Source organism: Aegilops tauschii, chromosome 5 (assembly GCF_002575655.3).
Source record: "Aegilops tauschii subsp. strangulata cultivar AL8/78 chromosome 5, Aet v6.0, whole genome shotgun sequence".
NCBI classification, from domain to species: Eukaryota; Viridiplantae; Streptophyta; class Magnoliopsida; order Poales; family Poaceae; genus Aegilops; species Aegilops tauschii.
The window spans coordinates 386,385,850-386,408,439 of NC_053039.3; the positions used below are offsets into that span (position 1 = coordinate 386,385,850).

General features: G+C 45.6%; 1 protein-coding gene across 1 annotated transcript; it reads left to right on the forward strand.

The window, feature by feature from the left end:
* The first annotated feature begins 5,090 nt into the window (after positions 1-5,090).
* LOC109758473 (uncharacterized) lies at positions 5,091-6,333 on the forward strand. The gene is made up of 2 exons (XM_020317330.3): positions 5,091-5,367; positions 5,578-6,333. Exons 1-2 carry the CDS (start codon positions 5,353-5,355, stop codon positions 6,019-6,021), a joined length of 459 nt encoding a protein of 152 aa, XP_020172919.1. The 5' UTR covers positions 5,091-5,352; the 3' UTR covers positions 6,022-6,333.
* Positions 6,334-22,590: the final 16,257 nt, after the last annotated feature.

Sequence of the window (22,590 nt, forward strand, 5' to 3'; positions counted from 1 at the left end):
AGATTGTAAGGAATTGATTTAGCAAAAAAACACATACACCCCTAGATTAAAAAAACAAAAGCAATCAGATCCTCCCCGTGGAACACCGCTCTTCCGCCGAGGTGCCTCTGCATGCTCACGATGCTTCTGCGCACGGCGCCGGGCAGTGGCGCGTCCCTGCGGACAGGATGACGCTCAAGCTGGCCCCGTGCGCGGCGGCGACGCAGAACCCCAGGCCAAGGTGACGCCCGGCTGCTGCGCACAGATACGGAGCATCGGGCGCAGCCCCAAGTGCCTGTGCGCCGTCATGCCGTCCAGCACCGCGCACCAGGCTGGCGTCAAACACGCCATCGCCATGACCATCCCCAAGCGCTGTGCCATCGCCAACCGCCCCATCGGCTACAAATACGGCTGTAAGTTTATTAGTTCTCAACTTCTGATGCTCGGTCGTTTCCTCTGTAGCAACTCTGTCCCTTGGAGCCATCGTCATTTGCTTTGCTCTGCTTTTGTTGTGCAGCATACACCCTGCCATGAGGAGCAGAGGCACCATCCGCTGCTGCGCTGCTTACCAACCTCTTTTCTGAAGTCCCAGCAGCAGCGGTGGTGCTCTTCTTCTTCTTCTTATTGCCGTGGCCGTGCTCCTGCTTGGAGTAGCCGGAGAATGCCGAGTCTTTGGTGCTGCTAGTACTCGTGCTTGGCCTTGGCGGCTTGGAGGTGGAGGAGCGGTGAGGGTCGCGGAGGCGCGGCGAGTGGCGGTCGATGGCCCGGCCGCTGCTGCTGTCGACGCCGTTGCTGGTGGTGGTTGAGGCGATGATGGAGCAGAGCGGCGGCAGCGCGTAGTGGATTGCGCGTCGGTGTTGCACGGGAGGGTCTGATTGCTTTTTTTAGATCTAGGGGTCTATATGTTATTTTTTTTGCTAAGTCAATTCCTTACAATCTGACCCACTTGCAAGAAAGTGATTAAACGAGCCAAATCATCCGATCAGTGTTTTTTCCAACGACTTAACAATTTTTCTGGTGTTTTCTGCGACGGATTAATGAGTTGGTGGTTTTCTGCAAACCTAGCCGCAAATGTGGCGGTTTCTTGCAATTGACTCAGGCCATTCATTTGCTGTTATAATTTTTGTTGATGAACTCTGAAGCATGACACATGCAAGCTACTCCCTCCGTTCCTAAATATAAGTCTGTCTAGATATTTCAATAAGTGACTATATACAGAGCAAAATGAGTGAATCTACACTCTAAAATATATCTATATACATCCGTATATGGTAGTCCATTCAAAATCTCTAAAAAGACTTATATTTAGGAACGGAGGGAGTACTACAGTAGCACTAGCTACTACTCTCTCCGTCCCGTAATGTAAGACGTTTTTTGACACTAGTGTAGTGCTAAAAAACGTCTTACATTATAGGACGGAGGGAATAGAACAGGGACAGGATTCTGGCAGTAATTGCTTTGGGATCTCGAGTTGCTCTCACGAGAAACTTTGATTCATTTAACACCATCATATTATAAACTGAAAATAAAACTTGGGATACTTAGGAAATTATTACTCTTTACAAATATGCATGAAGCAAACATGTAGTACATAATTTTTCAATAATGAGAATATATTAATATCAAGCGGATATCAATTACACCCTGCCCCTACAATAACATAATGCCAAGAGCTAGGTGAGACATCAAGGATGCACACAACCACAAGAAAAAAAGAAGAGAAAAACCGCCAAAATGATCGGCGAAGCAGCAGGAACCACCACCGCCAGAGGCCACACCCGGACTGCAAAAAAGTTATCCAAGAAGGAAACCGTGCACCAACACCGCCGTCGCCTACTCATAGATCATGAGTTTTCACCCTGAAGAAAGCCCGACTGGACTCCAGGCAATGCCGTCAACAAGGAGACGGATAGAGATCAGCCATTGCTAGGTACAACCAGTGAAGGTCAGACCTAGGGTTTTCACCTTGGAATAGTCAAGACTTTGTGCCCAAAGAGCACCACCAAGAAGAAGTCGCCCTATGTTATTGCCCCTGCTAGCCGAGATTGCTGCAAAACACTGATCAACCAGTCCACAGTCTTCACCACATCCAAACTCGCCTCTGTCATCACTTGAAATCTCAAACTCAACATGAGCGCCATCAAGATCCACTGGTAATTCGATCCGGCACAACCATCTTCAAATTCCCCATCATTATCAGCACCACGGTAATCGCTGGTAAATATGCCGTGGCGCACCATGAGTACATAATTAGGACCGAAAGTCCCCTTCTACTCCCGAGCTTATTTGAGCTCGGGATGAACCCAAAAAAATTAAAAAAACATTCAAAAAATTCTGAATTTTTTTGCGGGCAAACTTTGACAAATGTTCTCAGCGCTTGTTAAATTTCATCCCGAAATAACATTCATGGAAGTCATGCAAATGAAAACAAAAACAACACTTCAAAATGCTTTCGAAAATAGCATTTTGGGAGTGTCGATTTTTTTACCACGACTTCCATGAATGTTATTTCTAGATGAAAAGTTCCAAGAACTGAGAACATCTGTCAAAGTTTGCACTGAAAAATTTCAGAAATTTTTCATTCATCTATTTTTTTTATTTTGCTGTTCATTAGGGAGTATCCGCTCGAGCTGAGGATAGCTGCATCCAATACCATAATTAGATACGGAATTACATCACATCATATCCAAAAGGGTGTGGCTAGGTCTCAGTCGACCGAGACTTAACTAAGTCTCAGTTAAGTGATATAGTATATAAAAAGAAAAAAGAAAAACTGAAAAGAATTTATTTTTTTTGCACGAGTCTCCATGCAAAATCAAAAGAAGATAGTATCGACTGAGACATAACAAAGTCTCAGTCGACTGAGACTTAGCAAAACTGTATCAAATACAAAAACACACATATACTGCTGAAGAAGAAAGTCTATATACTACTCCCTCCATTCCAAAATATAGTATGCTCGCGCTTCCCGAGGTCCAACTTTGACCATAAATTTAGCCCAACGAGACCGATTGCGGCGGGAGAAAAAAATTATATAATTAAAAACTTGTTTTGAATACGAATTCACCGGTATAACTTTTGCTCCCGCCGTTGTCGGTCTCGTTGTTTAATTTATGATCAAAGTTGAAATACGGGAATAAAGGAAGCATTATATTTTGAAACGGAGGAAGTAGGTAGCAAGCATAGGTCGGGTGACCACCCTGAGATGGAGAGCTAACCTAAATTCCAAAACTAAATCGCAACTATTCAGGCGCGCACATTCATTGGTTCCAACTGCAGTGTCTTGACGCCAACCGCGACAGCCGCCCCTGTTCAGCTATCATAATCTCGTACAGAACAAACACTAATCAAACCCGTTTTGATACAAATCACAGATCGAATCTCTCTCCCTCAGAATTACTTACAGCAGCTAAACGGCGAGAGCATAATTTAACCGGCTAGGGACCGACGATTCGATGGAAAGGACGGCGCAGAACGTGCAGGAACGATGAGATGCGCTGTGCCTCAGTGTCTGCTAAGATAGACCTACAACGCAAAAGGTCCACTTGCCTCTTGCCACTGCCACCAAGGATCAGATTTGGCCAGCACACAACACACACATCAACGGGAACAGGGTCGATCATACACTGAGAGTTGGTTTTTTTTTAACACACTACAAACGAAGTCGCTCACACCCATGAGCATACACTCACCTATATAAACGCACGCACGCACATCCTCCTCTTATGAGAATCACCTAGAGACTGAGCTGACATAGCATCTTAAGATTTTACGAAGTCACTCATTGAACGACGTTGGCGGAAGCCTAAAATAAATTCAGGAATAACGCGAACACCAATGTCAAGTTTAGTACTTAAATTCTGATGGGCAAAGGATACCGCTGTTCTTCTAACCATGCAATCTCAGGTTGGTTCGTCATTTTTTTAGAAAAGGAAGATATACCACTGCCTCTGCATCCGGGCGATGCATGCAGTCATTTTATTAATTATTCACAAGGACCTTAGAAAGTAATGCATCAGTAAGCCTGAAGTCTTCATCTTGGCAACATCTGTTGCTACTCCTATTCTCTTGATGAAGAGGTGCCGAATGTCTGAGCGAATACCAAACACGCACCAAAGCCTAACATCTAAAGCCGGACACTCCATCCAAGCCACAATGCTGGGACTGGGTCACACATCGGTCCAACGCGCTCTCAGTAGGCACCACATGCGCACGTTGCAAGGGTCGTCACCACCGTCTTCCATTGATACATCTTCAGAGCAGATACTGACGCATCGGCCTTGCCAGGCCTCTCTGCCATCGACGCCACCACGACGCCAGACAGCGTCGTCCTCCTGCACGAGTCCATCGCGGCACATCGAACGCCGAATCTCCACTGCGCCATGCCGCCGAGTTCCGCCCCCATCAATGTGTAGGATGAAGCACCACTCCACCAAAGATGCCGTCCACTGGTCCCTCAAGCTCGTGTACACCTTCAAGAATGACGCCCCCAAGCGGGAAACGACACAAGAGCGCCGCCTTCATCCGCCGCCCAAGCTCAACTGGGTTAGGCGAGATCCGCGAACCCGGCAGCCACCACAGGAGCGGCTCCAGGGTGGGGTGGCCGCGCCTTCGCTGTCGCCGTCAAGATCCCGCCGCTCCTTGCCGCCGGATCACCGTGGTGATGTGTGTCGCCGCCGCCGTCATAGCCCACAGCACAGGCTTCACCGGTGTGATCTCCGGCGGCGGCGAGAGGGAGGGAGGTTGGTTCGTCATACACTGAACCTTGTGGGAAATGCAAACAACCTAAAAAAAAGCACTCAATTCTCTCGCGTGTTCTTGAAAAAAAAAGCTCAAAGGACCTGTCGCTGCTTTTTATCGAATACATGTGTGTGTGTGTGACACGATGCACCTCCAACTGTTGCCTGCGCACTGCTGCATCGACGCCGGCCGTGCATGGAGGTACTGTTGCATGGTGCACACCCTGGTCCGATCTGGTCTGTTCTTTGGACCCTTTCCATAGTGTCATGACTCACGGGCCACCTTTAGTTGACACACGTACAACTGCACGTCGTCAGGACGTGTTCTTTTGCGTATACAGCTCCCGAGATTCCCGATCATCATGAGATGGACTTGACTTGTTTATTTTCACGATCGATCAGTGTCGATTCATTTTTTACTCTTTTTTCTGGCGTTCGATTTTCGTTTGCGTTCTCCCCGTTTTGGCCCCCGTAGGCCGCTATTTATAGCCCCTCCACCCCGTCCCATTGCTACACACACACATACGCCTCACACTCTCTGATCAGTCACCACAGTCTCGGTCTATCACGGTAGCACTAGCTTCAGCTAGGCACCCTCTTCCTCTCCGGGCATCTTCTTGCATCAACCACGGCAATGGCCACCGCTGACGTACGTATAGCTTGTCTAGATCGACTTTCCTTTTTCGCATGCTCTCGCATCGATGATCGTTTCGATCGGTTCTTTACCTTTTGATCTGCTTATATGTGTGATCTGACGAACGGCCGGGTGAGCATGATATTCATTGAGCTCGAGCTAGATTGGTTTGTGTACGTGTTGACATGTGCGTGGTGCTAATGAACGTAACTGTGCGTCGTGCAGGTCCAGAACCCATCGGCCGCGCTGACGGAGGAGGCGCCCGCGGTGGAGACGCCAGTGGCCGCCGAGGAGGCCGCGAAGACGGAGGAGGTCCCCGCGCCGGCGGAGGCCGAAGTCGAGGCGCCTGCCCCCGTCGAGGTTGAGGAGACCAAGGAGGAGGCACCGGCAGCCGCTGAGACGGAGGAGACCAAGGAGCCCGAGCCAGCAGCTGCCGCCGAGCCGGAGGCCGAAGCGCCCAAAGAGCCAGAGGCGCCAGCCGTGGTCGAGACCAAGGAGGCTGTGGCAGAGGCAGAGCCGGCTGTGGTCGAGGAGGTGAAGGAGGAGGCGGCGCCTGCTGCCGAGCCAGAAGTGGCGGCCGTCGCCGAGGAAACACCGGCTGCAGCGGAGGAGGCCCCAGCGGCCGCGGCAGAGGAGCCGGCCGCCGCCGTGGCCAGCGTCAGCGTGTGAGGCGCCGGCGCGCGCGGAGGAGGAGCTGGCTGGGTCAGCGTCCACGGCGGCGGTCGTGTGCTCCTACGTGGCACGGCGTGATGCTTAGTCAGCCAGTGGAGTGGACTGGAGTGCTACTGCTTTTTACTACGTACAAGGTGTGGGGTGCTTTGCGCGGGGTGGCGCGTGGCGTGGGCTAAATAAAAGTGTTGTCGGGTCGACGCCCAGTGTCGGCCAGCATCCAGCGAGCGAGCGACTCGACAAGATATGCTTCATTATGTTTTGTTTTCGCATGGCAAACATAAACAAGGTTATCCTAATTTAGATTCCTAACCATGCGTCGTCAAGGGCGTGTTTGGTTACATTGTCAATCCAGCCTGGCCCGGCGAGCCTGGCTCTAGTGAGCCGGTTGTGGGGATGCGGGGCAAAAAAAACCAGATGCACATAGTTCGGTTGTGTCATGCATGCACCTAATTGCATGAGACAATCATTTTTGACTCGGAGTTTGGTTGCCCGCATTCCATTAGGCGCACATATGACATGGTGTTTGGTTGCAATCTGCGTAAGGTGTTGTCATCACTTCTAACTAGTGGTGAGCTTATCACACATAATCTGAATATGTAGCGCCAGCTAGTTAAACAAATGACAGTTCATCCTAACTCCTATCAAATGACAGTTCAAATTATTAAGAGTCATTGGCTAAATAGGAGATAGTTCAGCGGTGTTGCAGATCTTCCTCTTCTTCTGCTTCTGCTTCTGCTACTGCTGCTGCTTCTTCTTCTTCTTCTTCTTCTTCTTCTTCTTCTTCTTCTTCTTCTTCTTCTTCTTCTTCTTCTTCAAATCCTGCACTGACCTCTGTTAAGCCACATTGCCTCTGCCCACTCCAACATTTTGTTCTTCCAAGCGTCATTGTCAAATGCCTCCACACCATGGCCGGAGCTAACAACATCGTCACGCTCGACCTCTTCCTCCTCAGGCACGTGTTCATCAAAGCCCCACTGGAGGATCCAGTTATGCAGAATGCAACAAGTAAGAACAAGCATAACCTGAGTGGAGTATGTGTGGAATGGCTTCTGGTCCAGGATCTTAAACCTATTCTTCAGAGCTCCGAATGCCCTCTCAACAGTTACTCTAAGGCTGGAGTGTCTGAAATTAAACAGCTCCTGTGCAGTCCTAGGATAGTTCCTGTTGGAAATATGCTCTAGAGGCAATAATAAAATGGTTATTATTATATTTCCTTGTTCATGATAATTGTCTATTGTTCATGCTATAATTGTGTTATCCGGAAATCGTAATACATGTGTGAATACATAGACCACAACATGTCCCTAGTGAGCCTCTAGTTGACTAGCTCGTTGATCAACAGATAGTCATGGTTTCCTGACTATGGACATTGGATGTCATTGATAACGGGATCACATCATTAGGAGAATGATGTGATGGACCAGACCCAATCCTAAGCATAGCACAAGATCGTGTAGTTCGTTTGCTAGAGCTTTTCCAAATGTCAAGTATCATTTCCTTAGACCATGAGATTGTGCAACTCCCGGATACCATAGGAGTGCTTTGGGTGTGCCAAACGTCACAACGTAACTGGGTGGCTATAAAGGTGCACTACGGGTATCTCCGAAAGTGTCTGTTGGGTTGGCACGAATCGAGACTGGGATTTGTCACTCCGTATGACGGAGAGGTATCTCTGGGCCCACTCGGTAATGCATCATCATAATGAGCTCAATGTGACAAAGTGTTTGGTCGCGGGATCATGCATTACGGTACGAGTAAAGTGACTTGCCGGTAACGAGATTGAACAAGGTATTGGGATACCGACGATCGAATCTCGGGCAAGTAACGTACCGATTGACAAAGGGAATTGTATGCGGGATTGATTGAATCCTCGACATCGGGGTTCATCCGATGAGATCATCGTGGAACATGTGGGAGCCAACATGGGTATCCAGATCCCGATGTTGGTTATTGACCGGAGAGTCGTCTCGGCCATGTCTGCATGTCTTCCGAACCCGTAGGGTCTACACACTTAAGGTTCGGTGACGCTAGGGTTGTAGAGATATTAGTATGCGGAAATCCGAAAGTTGTTCGGAGTCCCGGAAGAGATCCATGATGTCACGAGGAGTTCCGGAATGGTCCGGAGGTGAAGAATTGTATATAGGAAGTCCAGTTTCAGCCATCGGGAAGTTTCGGGGGTCACCGGTATTGTACCGGGACCACCGGAAGGGTCCCGGGGGGTCCACCTGGTGGGGCCACCTATCCCGGAGGGCCCCATGGGCTGAAGTGGGAGGGGAACCAGCCCCTGGTGGGCTGGTGCGCCCCCCTTGGGCCTCCCCGTGCGCCTAGGGTTGGAAACCCTAGGGGTGGGGGGCGCCCCACTTGGCTTGGGGGGCAAGCCACCCCCTTGGCCGCCGCCCCCCCTTGGAGATTGGATCTCCTAGGGCCCCCCAGGGGCCCTATATAAAGAGGGGGGAGGGAGGGCAGCCGCACCCAAGCCCCTGGCGCCTCCCTCTCCCTCCCGTGACACCTCTCCCTCTCGCTGAGCTTGGCGAAGCCCTGCCGAGATCCCCGCTGCTTCCACCACCACGCCGTCGTGCTGCTGGATCTCCATCAACCTCTCCCTCCCCTTTGCTGGATCAAGAAGGAGGAGACGTCTTCCCCAACCGTACGTGTGTTGAACGCGGAGGTGTCGTCCGTTCGGCGCACGGTCATCGGTGATTTGGATCACGACGAGTACGACTCCATCAACCCTGTTCACTTGAACGCTTCCGCTCGCGATCTACAAGGGTATGTAGATGCACTCTTTTCCCTCTCGTTGCTAGAAGACTCCATAGATTGTTCTTGGTGATGTGTAGAAAAAATTTAATTTCCGCAACGATCTACAACAGTGGCATCATGAGCCAGGTTTATGCGTAGTTTCTATGCACGAGTAGAACACAAAGCAGTTGTGGGCGTCGATGTTGTCAATTTACTTGCCGTTACTAGTCTTATCTTGATTCGGCGGCATCGTGGGATGAAGCGGCCCGGACCGACCTTACACGTACGCTTACGTGAGACAGGCTCCACCGACTGACATGCACTAGTTGCATAAGGTGGCTAACGGGTGTCTGTCTCTCCCACTTTAGTCGGATCGGATTCGATGAAAAGGGTCCTTATGAAGGGTAAATAGAAATTGGCATATCACGTTGTGGTTTTGGCGTAGGTAAGAAACGTTCTTGCTAAGAAACCTATAGCAGCCACGTAAAAATTTGCAACAACAATTAGAGGACGTCTAACTTGTTTTTGCAGCATATGCCGTGCGATGTGATATGGTCAAAAGGATGTGATGAATGATATATGTGATGTATGAGATTGATCATGTTCTTGTAATAGGAATCACGACTTGCATGTCGGTGAGTATGACAACCGGCAGGAGCCATAGGAGTTGTCTTAATTTATTTATGACCTGCGTGTCAACATATAACGTCATGTAATTATTTTACTTTATTGCTAAACCGTTAGCCATAGTAGTAGAAGTAATAAATGACGAGACAACTTCATGAAGACACGATGATGGAGATCATGATGATGGAGATCATGATGATGGAGATCATGGTGTCATGCCGGTGACGACGATGATCATGGCGCCCCGAAGATGGAGATCAAAAGGAGCAAAATGATATTGGCCATATCATGTCACTATTTGATTGCATGTGATGTTTATCATGTTTTACATCTTATTTGCTTAGAACGACGGTAGCTTAAATAAGATGATCCCTCGAAATAATTTCAAGAAAGTGTTCCCCCTAACTGTGCACCGTTGCGAAGGTTCGTTGTTTCGAAGCACCACGTGATGATCGGGTGTGATAGATTCTAATGTTCGAATACAACGGGTGTAAGCCAGATTTACACACGCAATACACTTAGGTTGACTTGACGAGCCTAGCATGTACAGACATGGCCTCGGAACACGGAAGACCGAAAGGTCGAGCATGAGTCGTATAGAAGATACGATCAACATGAAGATGTTCACCGATGTTGACTAGTCCGTCTCACGTGATGATCGGACACGGCCTAGTTGACTCGGATCATGTTTCACTTAGATGACTAGAGGGATGTCTATCTGAGTGGGAGTTCATTGAATAATTTGATTAGATGAACTTAATTATCATGAACTTAGTCTAAAATCTTTACAATATGTCTTGTAGATCAAATGGCCCACGCTAATGTTGCCCTCAACTTCAACGCGCTCCTAGAGAAAACCAAGCTAAAAGATGATGGCAGCAACTATACGGACTGGGTCCGGAACCTGAGGATCATCCTCATAGCTGCCAAGAAAGATTATGTCCTAGAAGCACCGCTAGGTGACGCACCCATCCCAGAGAACCAAGACGTTATGAATGCTTGGCAGTAGCGTGCTGATGATTACTCCCTCGTTCAGTGCGGCATGCTTTACAGCTTAGAACCGGGGCTCCAAAAGCGTTTTGAGCAACACGGAGCATATGAGATGTTCGAAGAGCTGAAAATGGTTTTCCAAGCTCATGCCCGGGTCGAGAGATATGAAGTCTCCGACAAGTTCTTCAGTTGTAAGATGGAGGAAAATAGTTCTGTCAGTGAGCACATACTCAAAATGTCTGGGTTACACAACCGCTTGACTCAGCTGGGAGTTAATCTCCCGGATGACGCGGTCATTGACAGAATCCTTCAGTCGCTTCCACCGAGCTACAAGAGCTTTGTGATGAACTTCAATATGCAGGGGATGGAAAAGACCATTCCTGAGGTATATTCAATGCTGAAATCAGCGGAGGTGGAGATCAAAAAGGAACATCAATAGTTGATGGTGAATAAAACCACTAAGTTCAAGAAAGGCAAGGGTCAGAAGAACTTCAAGAAGGACGGCAAGGGAGTTGCCGCGCCTGGTAAGCCAGTTGCCGGGAAGAAGCCAAAGAATGGACCCAAGCCTGAGACTGAGTGCTTTTATTGCAAGGAAAGTGGTCACTGGAAGCGGAACTGCCCCAAGTACTTGGCGCACAAGAAGGCCGGCAACACCAAAGGTATATGTGATATACATGTTATTGATGTGTACTTTACCAGCACTCGTAGTAGCTCCTGGGTATTTGATACCGGTGCAGTTGCTCATATTTGTAACTCAAAGCAGGAGCTGCGGAATAAACAGAGACTGGCAAAGGACGAGGTGACGATGCGTGTCGGGAATGGTTCCAAGGTCGATGTGATCGCCGTCGGCACGCTACCTCTACATTTACCTACGGGATTAGTTTTGAACCTCAATAATTGTTATTTAGTGCCAGCTTTGAGCATGAACATTGTATCAGGATCTCGTTTAATTCGAGATGGCTACTCATTTAATCCGAGAATAATGGTTGTTCTATTTATATGAGAGATATGTTTTATGGTCATGCCCCGCTGGTTAATGGTTTATTTTTAATGAATCTCGAACGTAGTGTTACACATATTCATACTGTGAATACCAAAAGATGTTAGGTTGATAATGATAGTCCCACATACTTGTGGCACTGCCGTCTTTGTCACATTGGTGTCAAACGCATGAAGAAGCTCCATGCAGATGGACTTTTGGAGTCTCTTGATTACGAATCATTTGACATGTGCGAACCATGCCTCATGGGTAAGATGACCAAGACTCCGTTCTCCGGAACAATGGAGCGAGCAACCAACTTATTGGAAATCATACATACTGATATGTGCGGTCCAATGAGTGTTGAGGCTCGCGATGGCTATCGTTATGTTCTCACTCTCACTGATGACTTGAGTAGATATGGGTATGTCTACCTAATGAAACACAAGTTTGAGACCTTTGAAAATTTCAAGGAATTTCAGAGTGAGGTTGAGAATCAACGTGACAGGAAAATAAAGTTCTTACGATCAGATCGTGGAGGGGAATATTTGAGTCACGAATTTGGCACACACTTAAGGAAATGTGGAATAGTTTCACAACTCACGCCGCCTGGAACACCTCAGCGAAATGGTGTGTCCGAACGTCGTAATCGCACTCTATTGGATATGGTGCAATCTATGATGTCTCTTACCGATCTACCGCTCTCATTTTGGGGCTATGCTTTAGAGACTGTCGCATTCACTTTAAATAGGGCTCCGTTGAAATCCGTTGAGACGACACCGTATGAATTATGGTTTGGGAAGAAACCTAAGCTGTCGTTTCTAAAAGTTTGGGGATGCGATGCTTATGTCAAGAAACTTCAACCTGAAAAGCTCGAACCCAAGTCGGAGAAATGCTTCTTCATAGGATACCCTAAGGAAACCATTGGGTATACCTTCTACCTCAGATCCGATGGCAAGATCTTTGTTGCTAAGAACGGATCCTTTCTGGAGAAAGAGTTTCTCTCGAAAGAAGTAAGTGGGAGGAAGGTAGAGCTTGATGAAGTACTGCCTCTTGAAGCGGAAAGTAGCGCAGCTCAGGAAAATGTTCCTGTGGTGCATGCACCGACTAGAGAGGAAGTTAATGATGATGATGATCAAGGTACTTCGGATCAAGCTCCTACTGAACTTCGTAGGTCCACAAGGACACGTTCCGAACCAGAGTGGTACGGCAACCCTGTCCTAGAAATCATGTTGTTAGACAACGGTGAACCTTCGAACTATGAAGAAGCGATGGCGGGCCCGGATTCCGACAAATGGCTAGAAGCCATGAAATCCGAGATAGGATCCATGTATGAAAACGAAGTATGGACTTTGACTGACTTGCCCGATGATCGGCGAGCCATAGAAAATAAATGGATCTTTAAGAAGAAGACAGACGCGGATGATAATGTGACCATCTATAAGGCTCGACTTGTCGCTAAGGGTTATCGACAAGTTCAAGAGGTTGACTACGATGAGACTTTCTCACCCGTAGCGAAGCTGAAGTCCGTCTGAATCATGTTAGCAATTGCCGCATTCTATGATTATGAGATATGGCAAATGGACGTCAAAACGGCATTCCTTAACGGCTTTCTTAAGGAAGAATTGTATATGATGCAGCCGGAAGGTTTTGTCGATCCTAAGAATGCTAACAAGGTATGCAAGCTCCAGCGCTACATCTATGGGCTGGTGCAAGCATCTCGGAGTTGGAACATTCGATTTGATGAGATGATCAAAGCGTTTGGGTTTACACAGACTTATGGAGAAGCATGTGTTTACAAGAAAGTGAGTGGGAGCTCTGTAGCATTTCTCATATTATACGTGGATGACATACTGTTGATGGAAAATGATATAGAATTCTTGGGAAGCATAAAGGCCTACTTGAACAAGTGTTTTTCAATGAAGGACCTTGGAGAAGCTGCTTATATATTAGGTATCAAGATCTATAGAGATAGATCAAGACGCCTCATTGGTCTTTCACAAAGTACGTACCTTGACAAGATATTGAAGAAGTTCAATATGGATCAGTCCAAGAAGGGGTTCTTGCCTGTATTGCAAGGTGTGCAATTGAGCACGGCTCAATGCCCGACCACGGCAGAAGATAGAGAAAAGATGAGTGTCGTCCCCTATGCCTCGGCCATAGGGTCTATTATGTATGCCATGCTGTGTACCAGACCTGATGTAAACCTTGCCGTGAGTTTGGTAGGAAGATACGAAAGTAATCCCGGCATGGAACACTGGACAGCGGTCAAGAATATCCTGAAGTACCTGAAGAGGACTAAGGATATGTTTCTCGTTTATGGAGGTGACGAAGAGCTCGTCGTAAAGGGTTACGTCGATGCTAGCTTCGACACAGATCTAGATGACTCTAAGTCACAAACCGGATACGTGTATATTTTGAATGGTGGGGCAGTAAGCTGGTGCAGTTGCAAGCAAAGCGTTGTGGCGGGATCTACATGTGAAGCGGAATACATGGCGGCCTCAGAGGCAGCACAAGAAGCAATCTGGATGAAGGAGTTCATTACCGACCTAGGAGTTATTCCCAATGCGTCGGGCCCGATGACTCTCTTCTGTGACAACACTGGAGCTATTGCCCTTGCCAAGGAGCCCAGGTTTCACAGGAAGACCAGGCATATCAAGCGTCGCGTCAACTCCATTCGTGAAAATGTTCAAAATGGAGACATAGATATTTTTAAAGTACATACGGACCTGAATGTAGCAGATCCGTTGACTAAACCTCTCCCTAGAGCAAAACATGATCAACACCAGAACTCTATGGGTGTTCGATTCATCACAATGTAACTAGATTATTGACTCTAGTGCAAGTGGGAGACTGTTGGAAATATGCCCTAGAGGCAATAATAAAATGGTTATTATTATATTTCCTTGTTCATGATAATTGTCTATTGTTCATGCTATAATTGTGTTATCCGGAAATCGCAATACATGTGTGAATACATAGACCACAACATGTCCCTAGTGAGCCTCTAGTTGACTAGCTCGTTGATCAACAGATAGTCATGGTTTCCTGACTATGGACATTGGATGTCATTGATAACGGGATCACATCATTAGGAGAATGATGTGATGGACAAGACCCAATCCTAAGCATAGCACAAGATCGTGTAGTTCGTTTGCTAGAGATTTTCCAAATGTCAAGTGTCATTTCCTTAGACCATGAGATTGTGCAACTCCCGGATACCATAGGAGTGCTTTGGGTGTGCCAAACGTCACAACGTAACTGGGTGGCTATAAAGGTGCACTACGGGTATCTCCGAAAGTGTCTGTTGGGTTGGCACGAATCGAGACTGGGATTTGTCACTCCGTATGACGGAGAGGTATCTCTGGGCCCACTCGGTAATGCATCATCATAATGAGCTATATGTGACCAAGTGTTTGGTCACGGGATCATGCATTACGGTACGAGTAAAGTGACTTGCCGGTAATGAGATTGAATAAGGTATTGGGATACCAACGATCGAATCTCGGGCAAGTAACGTACCGATTGACTAAGGGAATTGTATGCGGGATTGATTGAATCCTCGACATCGTGGTTCATCCGATGAGATCATCGTGGAACATGTGGGAGCCAACATGGGTATCCAGATCCCGCTGTTGGTTATTGACCGGAGAGTCGTCTCGGTCATGTCTGCATGTCTCCCGAACCCGTAGGGTCTACACACTTAAGGTTCGGTGACGCTAGGGTTGTAGAGATATTAGTATGCGGAAATCTGAAAGTTGTTCGGAGTCCCGGAAGATATCCAGGACGTCACGAGGAGTTCCGGAATGGTCCGGAGGTGAAGAATTGTATATAGGAAGTCCAGTTTCGGCCACCGGGAAAGTTTCGGGGGCCACCGGTATTGTACCGGGACCCTTCCGAAAGGGTCCCGGGGGGTCCGCCGGGTGGGGCCTGTTGGAAATATGCCCTAGAGGCAATAATAAAATGGTTATTATTGTATTTCCTTGTTCATGATAATTGTCTGTTGTTCATGCTATAATTGTATTAACTGGAAACCGTAATACATGTGTGAATACATAGACCACAACATGTCCCTAGTAAGCCTCTAGTTGACTAGCTCGTTGATCAATAGATGGTTATGGTTTCCTGACCATGGACATTGGATGTCATTGCTAACGGGATCACATCATTAGGAGAATGATGTGATGGACAAGACCCAATCCTAAGCATAGCACAAGATCGTGTAGTTCGTTTGCTAGAGCTTTTCTAATGTCAAGTATCATTTCCTTAGACCATGAGATTGTGCAACTCCCGGATACCGTAGGAATGCTTTGGGTGTACCAAACGTCACAACGTAACTGGGTGGCTATAAAGGTGCACTACAGGTATCTCCGAAAGTGTCTGTTGGGTTGGCACGAATCGAGACTGGTATAGTGAGAGAGGAATACCCAATGACTTGGGATAACCTACAAAGTAGCACTTGTCTGATTTGGAATAGGTTTGTAACCTTTTACACAAGCCCCATATTCCAAATGTTAAGAAAAGATATAACATGGTTGGGCGTACCATACCATGGCTTCATTTCAACAGACCCGATGTAGCTCTTTTCAGTGTAAAAGCCGCAGTCTCTAAAGCATCACTTTAAAAAGGATAATGGCAAATTTATTTATCTCATCTTTGACCTTACCATGTCATAAATGGTTAGATTACATCTCCACGGACTTTTCACTTGCAGTGGTGTTCCAGGAGGTGCAAGTTATGAAACCCCTTTCACAACTCATCAGACATTCGCTAAACATGTAACTCAAATATTCCTTTGTGCAATCAAATTGCAGAAACATAATTTTCTTGTTACAATAACTTCTACTTCATTTTTGAAAACCTTTCGAATGATTTCAAAAGATCCAGACTTCCGTCTCATCAAGTAAATATCCATATATCTACTTGAGTCATTTTTGAAGATAAATAAATCCACCACTAACAACACTTATCGGACTACACACATCAAATGTATGATCACTAATAAGTTTGTTGTTCGTTCCTTATTGCCTATGAACGGTATTTTAGTCACTTCACATTTCGGAGGAAAGTTGCAAGTGTCAGATGATTCAAAATCAAAAAGACTTCAAAATCCATCATAATGGAATTTTCCATGCGGGTTTCTCCAATGTGACCAAATGTAGTGCCACACTTGTGTGGTATTCTTTTAGTCTTGCGACATTTAGCATCAGTGTTATGGATGTATCATATTGCCCTCAATATTCATAACATACGTCCCATCTTGGATGGAAGCATGGCCCTTCATGTTATTCATAATACTTAACAACAATTGTTGTTTTTACGAACAACTCTTTTGCAACAAACATTGTGCAATGGGCTAGAGTGTATGAAACTCTAAAATGAATTATGAAAGTAAACCCAGAGGTATTGTATTATTATCAATATTCATAACATACATCTCATTCATAATGAAAGTATGGCCCTTGTGTTATTCATAACATCGAACATAAAAGGTTCTCTTATGAACAACCTTCTTGCAAGATACCTTATGCAATGGGCTAGAGTTTTTAAAACTCTAAATGAATTATGAAAATAAATACAGACGGCAATACACCGATGGAAGGTATAGTAACATTTACTATGTTCCCTGTGTATAGCTTAACCTCATTTCTGGCTAGTCTTTTTAGGCCATAGTAGCTCTTACAGTGATTCGCAATTGAATGCAATCGAGCGGGTATCTTTGTGATTAACTCACAATACCCAAGAATTAGTGATTAACATGTTTAACCATAATTCCCAAGAACTATATCTTTGACCAGCCTACTATACATCAAAAACTTGTATGACATTCATACATGAGCTGGATATTCCAGTCATCTTTCTTTCTGCCTTTATACTTCTAACAGTTTAACTTTTAGTATTTCTCCTACTCACAAAAGAAGCACCCAACTTAAGAGTGGCGTTAGCCCCGGACTTCCTAGGCGTGTAAGTCATACTAACACCCTTTGGACACTTCCTTTCTCTTTAAGTTGTTGTTTTATTCACCTTTCATTATATGACAGGCGTTCTTTTGGATCCCTTTCCCAACAGTCAAATGCATAGTAAACACTTTTAATAATACTTGCAAACAAACATTGCTTTGTTTGTATCTGAAAATAATTTTCAGTTCCATGAATATCATATAACTATCCCAACTTTCGAAGTTTGGGTTTCATGGAAGCAAACATATTGCACTTGACTGAAATGGAATTATAGCTTTTGGATCGAAGGACGAGAGTCACATGATCCATAGCATTAGCGGGAGGATACGGAAAGCATGCGATAGGACAAAGTCCTTCTCGGCACTTTTGAGGACAATCCTCATATTACGTTACCAATCGTAAAGTTTTAACCAGATATTTAACAGTTATTCAATTTTAATAGGGAAGGTGGAAACGCGAGCCATTATTCTACAACTATTTTGCAAGAAACACTTAGACAATGTTCATAATTAATTGCACTGAGAATTAAACATGTTAATTCAACAGTACGCTCCCACTCAAATCAATATCTCTCACAATTAATTTTGGGTGATACAAGATCCAGACTTCAATTCATCGCCATAGAATCATCATCTCATAACGGGAATTTTAATCGGTAGGCCAACTTGCCGATCACATCTCTATGTGACTCTTGCTCATCTTTCGATGCGTGTGTTCCGAGCTCAGGACGATCCTGCCATGAACGTCAAGACAACCAAGTGATCTTGCTGCGAGGTCTGACCTCACCCGCCTCACACTTCTCTAATCGTTCGTACCCATGCATCCATGGCGCACCCCGAAAAGATAGGTGCCGTGACGGTGCTACACTTGGGAGAACACTAGCTACTTGATATTTTAAGTGAGAGATCACCCTAATAAAAGCGACTACCGCGCAATCAAGAAGGGTGCATCATAAGGGATAAACATCTCAGGCAATTCATAATAGCATGATATGGTATAGCCCTTTCTGACGGAGAAGTATTTCATTTCTTCGTCTTTGGCATTCGCGTCGGTGTTCACCTTCGCGAAGATTGCCACCACCTTGTTGATGCACCAGATAATATTGCTATCTCTATAGCTAAAAAAATAATGCATTACAACAAGGTTGACACGCAGGTCATTAAAGTGCAATCATATGGCTCCAGCCATCATGCCGAATCATGACACGCAGGTCATGTTAATCAAATTACATCATATAGTCATCTCATACATAATCGAATTAGTATGAGCACTGCTATACCACATCACATGCACATCCTGCAAAACCAAGTTAGACGCCTCTAATAGGTTTATGCAAAATTTTATTTTACGTGGCTTGTAAGGTTTTGACTTAAACCGCAGCTACCAACATTTTATCATCAAGTATGATTATTCAAGTTGCTACATTAACATCTCGGGGTGTATGAAACACGAGATAATTAAATCTCGAGCCCCATACTAAACTTCGTCATACGCATGACCCCCGTGCAGATAATATCTGCAATGCCCTTTCATCTGCGAATTTCATCTTTCTTTTGACTACGGCAGAACCCAAAGAACTGATAGCACTTCCATGATCAATCAGGATCACGGATTGCCAGAACTTTGTAAAATTCCACCATGCTGTCTCGAGATTGAGCAAACGCAAATTCTAGGGAAGCAACAAGAACCTCGGGTAACAGATTTCATCTGTCACCCGCATAAATAATTTTCAGCAATAGATCTCATCTACTACCTAATTATATTATGCAATTCCCATACATCTCCATGTATTCTAGATCGAAACCTGCATCTACGCATAGCACGGCTCTTGATGCCACTGTAGGGGAACGCAGCAGAAAACAAAAATTTTCCGACCTACGCACCAGCCCAGGACCACTATGGAGACTGCATACATGGTTTGATCTTTTTCGTTACCGACTCGTAGCGCAGCGGGAAGTAGAGTCGATGACGATCGGCGGTGCAGATCCCCGCAGCTAGGATTTACAACCTCCCAACCGCGAGGATGTATACCCTCATCTGCTCCTCAGACAGCCCTCCGGGAGGCGGTCGAACAGCCCCCCGGACGGTGTCGCGGACAGCCCTTCGGGAGGACCTTCGAAACTCGAACGGTCACTCGGACAGCCCTTCGGGAGGACCTTCGAAACTCGGACGGTCACACGGACAGCCCTTCGGGAGGCACTCACGAACTAAGACCGAAACTACGATCTCTCTACAGAGTTGCACACATACGGTGTCAGCTATCCGGCAGGGCTTCGCCGTCCAGAACTAGTTCCTGCCGGAACCCAGACAGCCTTTCGGCTCTACGAAACTATTTCGCTGGGAGGGAGAGAAGAAGCCAGATCATTGCAATGGCATGTATGTGAGAAGGGATGATCCTTTAGGCAGCCCCCTCCACCCCTATTTATAGTTCAAGCCCAAGGGTGGCTTCTCCAAGAAGCCAAGGGGGGAAATACCAAAAAGGCCCTCAAGGTGGCTTCTCCAAGAAGCCAAGCAAAAAGCACTTTCACTATTCATGACGACATTTTTCAGCGTCCATTCGAATTGAAAATATTTATGTGGGCTCAGAACATTTCCAGTACCCACTAAAATAATTTTCAACGCGTTCCGAAACAATTTCGGTTTAGTGATTTTCATCTGCGAAAAGCAAACAAGAATGCGTTTTCACTATTCATGAAGACAATTTTTCGCGTCCACTAAATCCGAAAATATTTCTGTGGGTCTTAGAATAATTCCAGTACCCACTAAAATGATTTTGGATTCGTTCTGAAACAATTTCAGATTAGTGAATTTCATCTGCGAAAAACATCTGAAGTGGCTCCGGCAGCTCCGGAACATTTCCGGTTTTTATCTCAGAAAATTCCAAAAAGCTTCCAGAATGATTCTGGCATCCTCCAAGAATTATCAGGCATGTGCCGAAACCAATTTGACTTAATGGTGTATCCCGAAACAACTTTTCGGTATCATCGAAACTTATCCGATGACCTCTCTCTGCGGTACGATTCCGCTGTCCGAAACTTTTCGGTGTCCGAAACTTTTTCGGTGATTTTCTCTCAGACTCCCTGTCTAGTATTCAGCAGATAGATGACCCTTAAGCGTGTGACCCTATAGGTTCGGTGAAGTATAGACATGACCCGGAACCCCTTCCGATCAATGATCAACATCGGAGCCGTGGACACCCATATTGACCCCTATACCCACACGAATAAATATTCGAGTGAACCTCCAGTTGCCGTGTGCTATTCCTGTTGCTTCGCGATATGTTACAAATACCCGAGGTGAGACATGTTGGCATTCCCGTGGATCAACAACTTGTCCACTATGCTAGTTACCTCGTTACCGGTATTGTTCTCTTTTCTCGTTATCGTGTTCCGGCATCCCCGTGATCAAATCACAAAGTGTCTGGCCAGACAATGATGGATACCGTAACACCGAGAGGGCCCAGAGATATCTCTCCATCGTCGGAGGAGCAAATCCCAATCTTGAGCTATCAAGTTACTTGACACACTTTTCCATGAACCCGTAAGCCGCCGTAATAGCCACCCATTTACGGATGACGTTTAACAAACCCCAAAGTTCATGAAGCAAGCATGAAGAAACTCGATACTCTCATGGTCTAAGGAATCATGCAAACGTTAACCATCTCTTTGTTATGTACCAATAAACTTGTGACGAATGAATCTCATAGCATAACATCATGCCGGGTCGATTCAACACAAATGTTCTCTTAACATTATGCCCTCAAGGTTGCTGACATAGACATGCCCATGATCAGGAAAACATAACCATCATGCAACACTTGAGCTAGTCTTAGAGGCCAGACTAGGAATACATTTTACCGTTTATTATTCCACACGTGCATATGAGTCTTCCTCCGAGCCTCGTGGTTATTGCAGACTCGAGAACCATAGCAGTTATAGCATGGAACATAAACATAATTATGAACTCGGAGATAAATAATATCATTTATTATTGCCTCTAGGGCATATCTCCTACAGACTCCCACTTGCACTAGAGTCAATAATCTAGCTTATGCTAATGCACTTCACACCTGTGGAACACCGGTGTAAATATGCTTCGCTTGTGGTATAGCCTGATGTCCAACGGATCTGACGACTTCAGTTCCGTGTGTATCTTTGCATGTCCTCGCGTTTTCACATTTTCACAAAATTCATATTTTGTGTGGACTTGGCTTTGTATGTATGTGAATCACAGGTCGAACCTGGATTCCTCAGACTGAGTTATGGAGCAACTACCTGCAGTAGTGTCCCATTGTCAAAAGCCATCTTGGAACTATACTAAGTTCATGAATGAACTATATGATTCAACATCTTCTTTGTCGCTTCTAAAGCGTCAACATACTTAGCCCTTGTTATAGAATTCGCCACAATAACTAGTTTGAACAAATTCCAACTAACTGTGCCACCACATTGTGTGTTACACAAAACCCTTAACTTAAATCAAAAATCGCACGGTGAAAAGATGAAGACTATCGATGTAACATTTTACAACGAACTCTTCATGATCTCCGCTTGCAAGAAAACATATCATCAGTACTTACTCTAGTACTCAATGACATCTTTCACTGTTGTCCCACGATCAGTACTTTGATCACTTTAGTATCCATACTCGCAACACCTTGGGAGTATCGGACATATCTGGTTGTTTTACATACCATGGAATACATGATTAATCCAAACACAAAAGTGTGTGGAATCTGCATCATGTATTTTACTCATCAGTGTTTTGGGACACCGAGTCTTGCAAAAACTCCTTCCATGTGACTTTGGCAAGAATCACTCCTTGGCGTTTTAAATGCTAAAAGGTTTTAGCATCTTGTCAATATGTATTCATTGCTTAGCCCCATTAGGTAAATCTATCTCCATAGATCATCATGCCTAATATTGAGGCTATTTAGCCTAAGCACTTCATCGAAAAACTATTTTCAAATGAAGTCCTAATTCGTGTCAAGAAATTTATTTCCAATTACCAATGTGCCAAGCACATAAGGTTTTTAGAAATATTATTACGCTCCCACTTACTTTCTTGAATTACAAGCATCTTCGTTACCCATTGATGAAGTCAAAACCCCTTTGACCATTTCATCAAAACACGAAGATTCCAACTCCATTTTGCTCTCTTCTGTCCATTGTTGGAACTCTGAAGTTTGCATACCTACTAGCATCCTCTGGATCGACAAATTACTTTGGACTGTATCATATACAAGTCCTAGCTTTCATTTCCATCAGATGG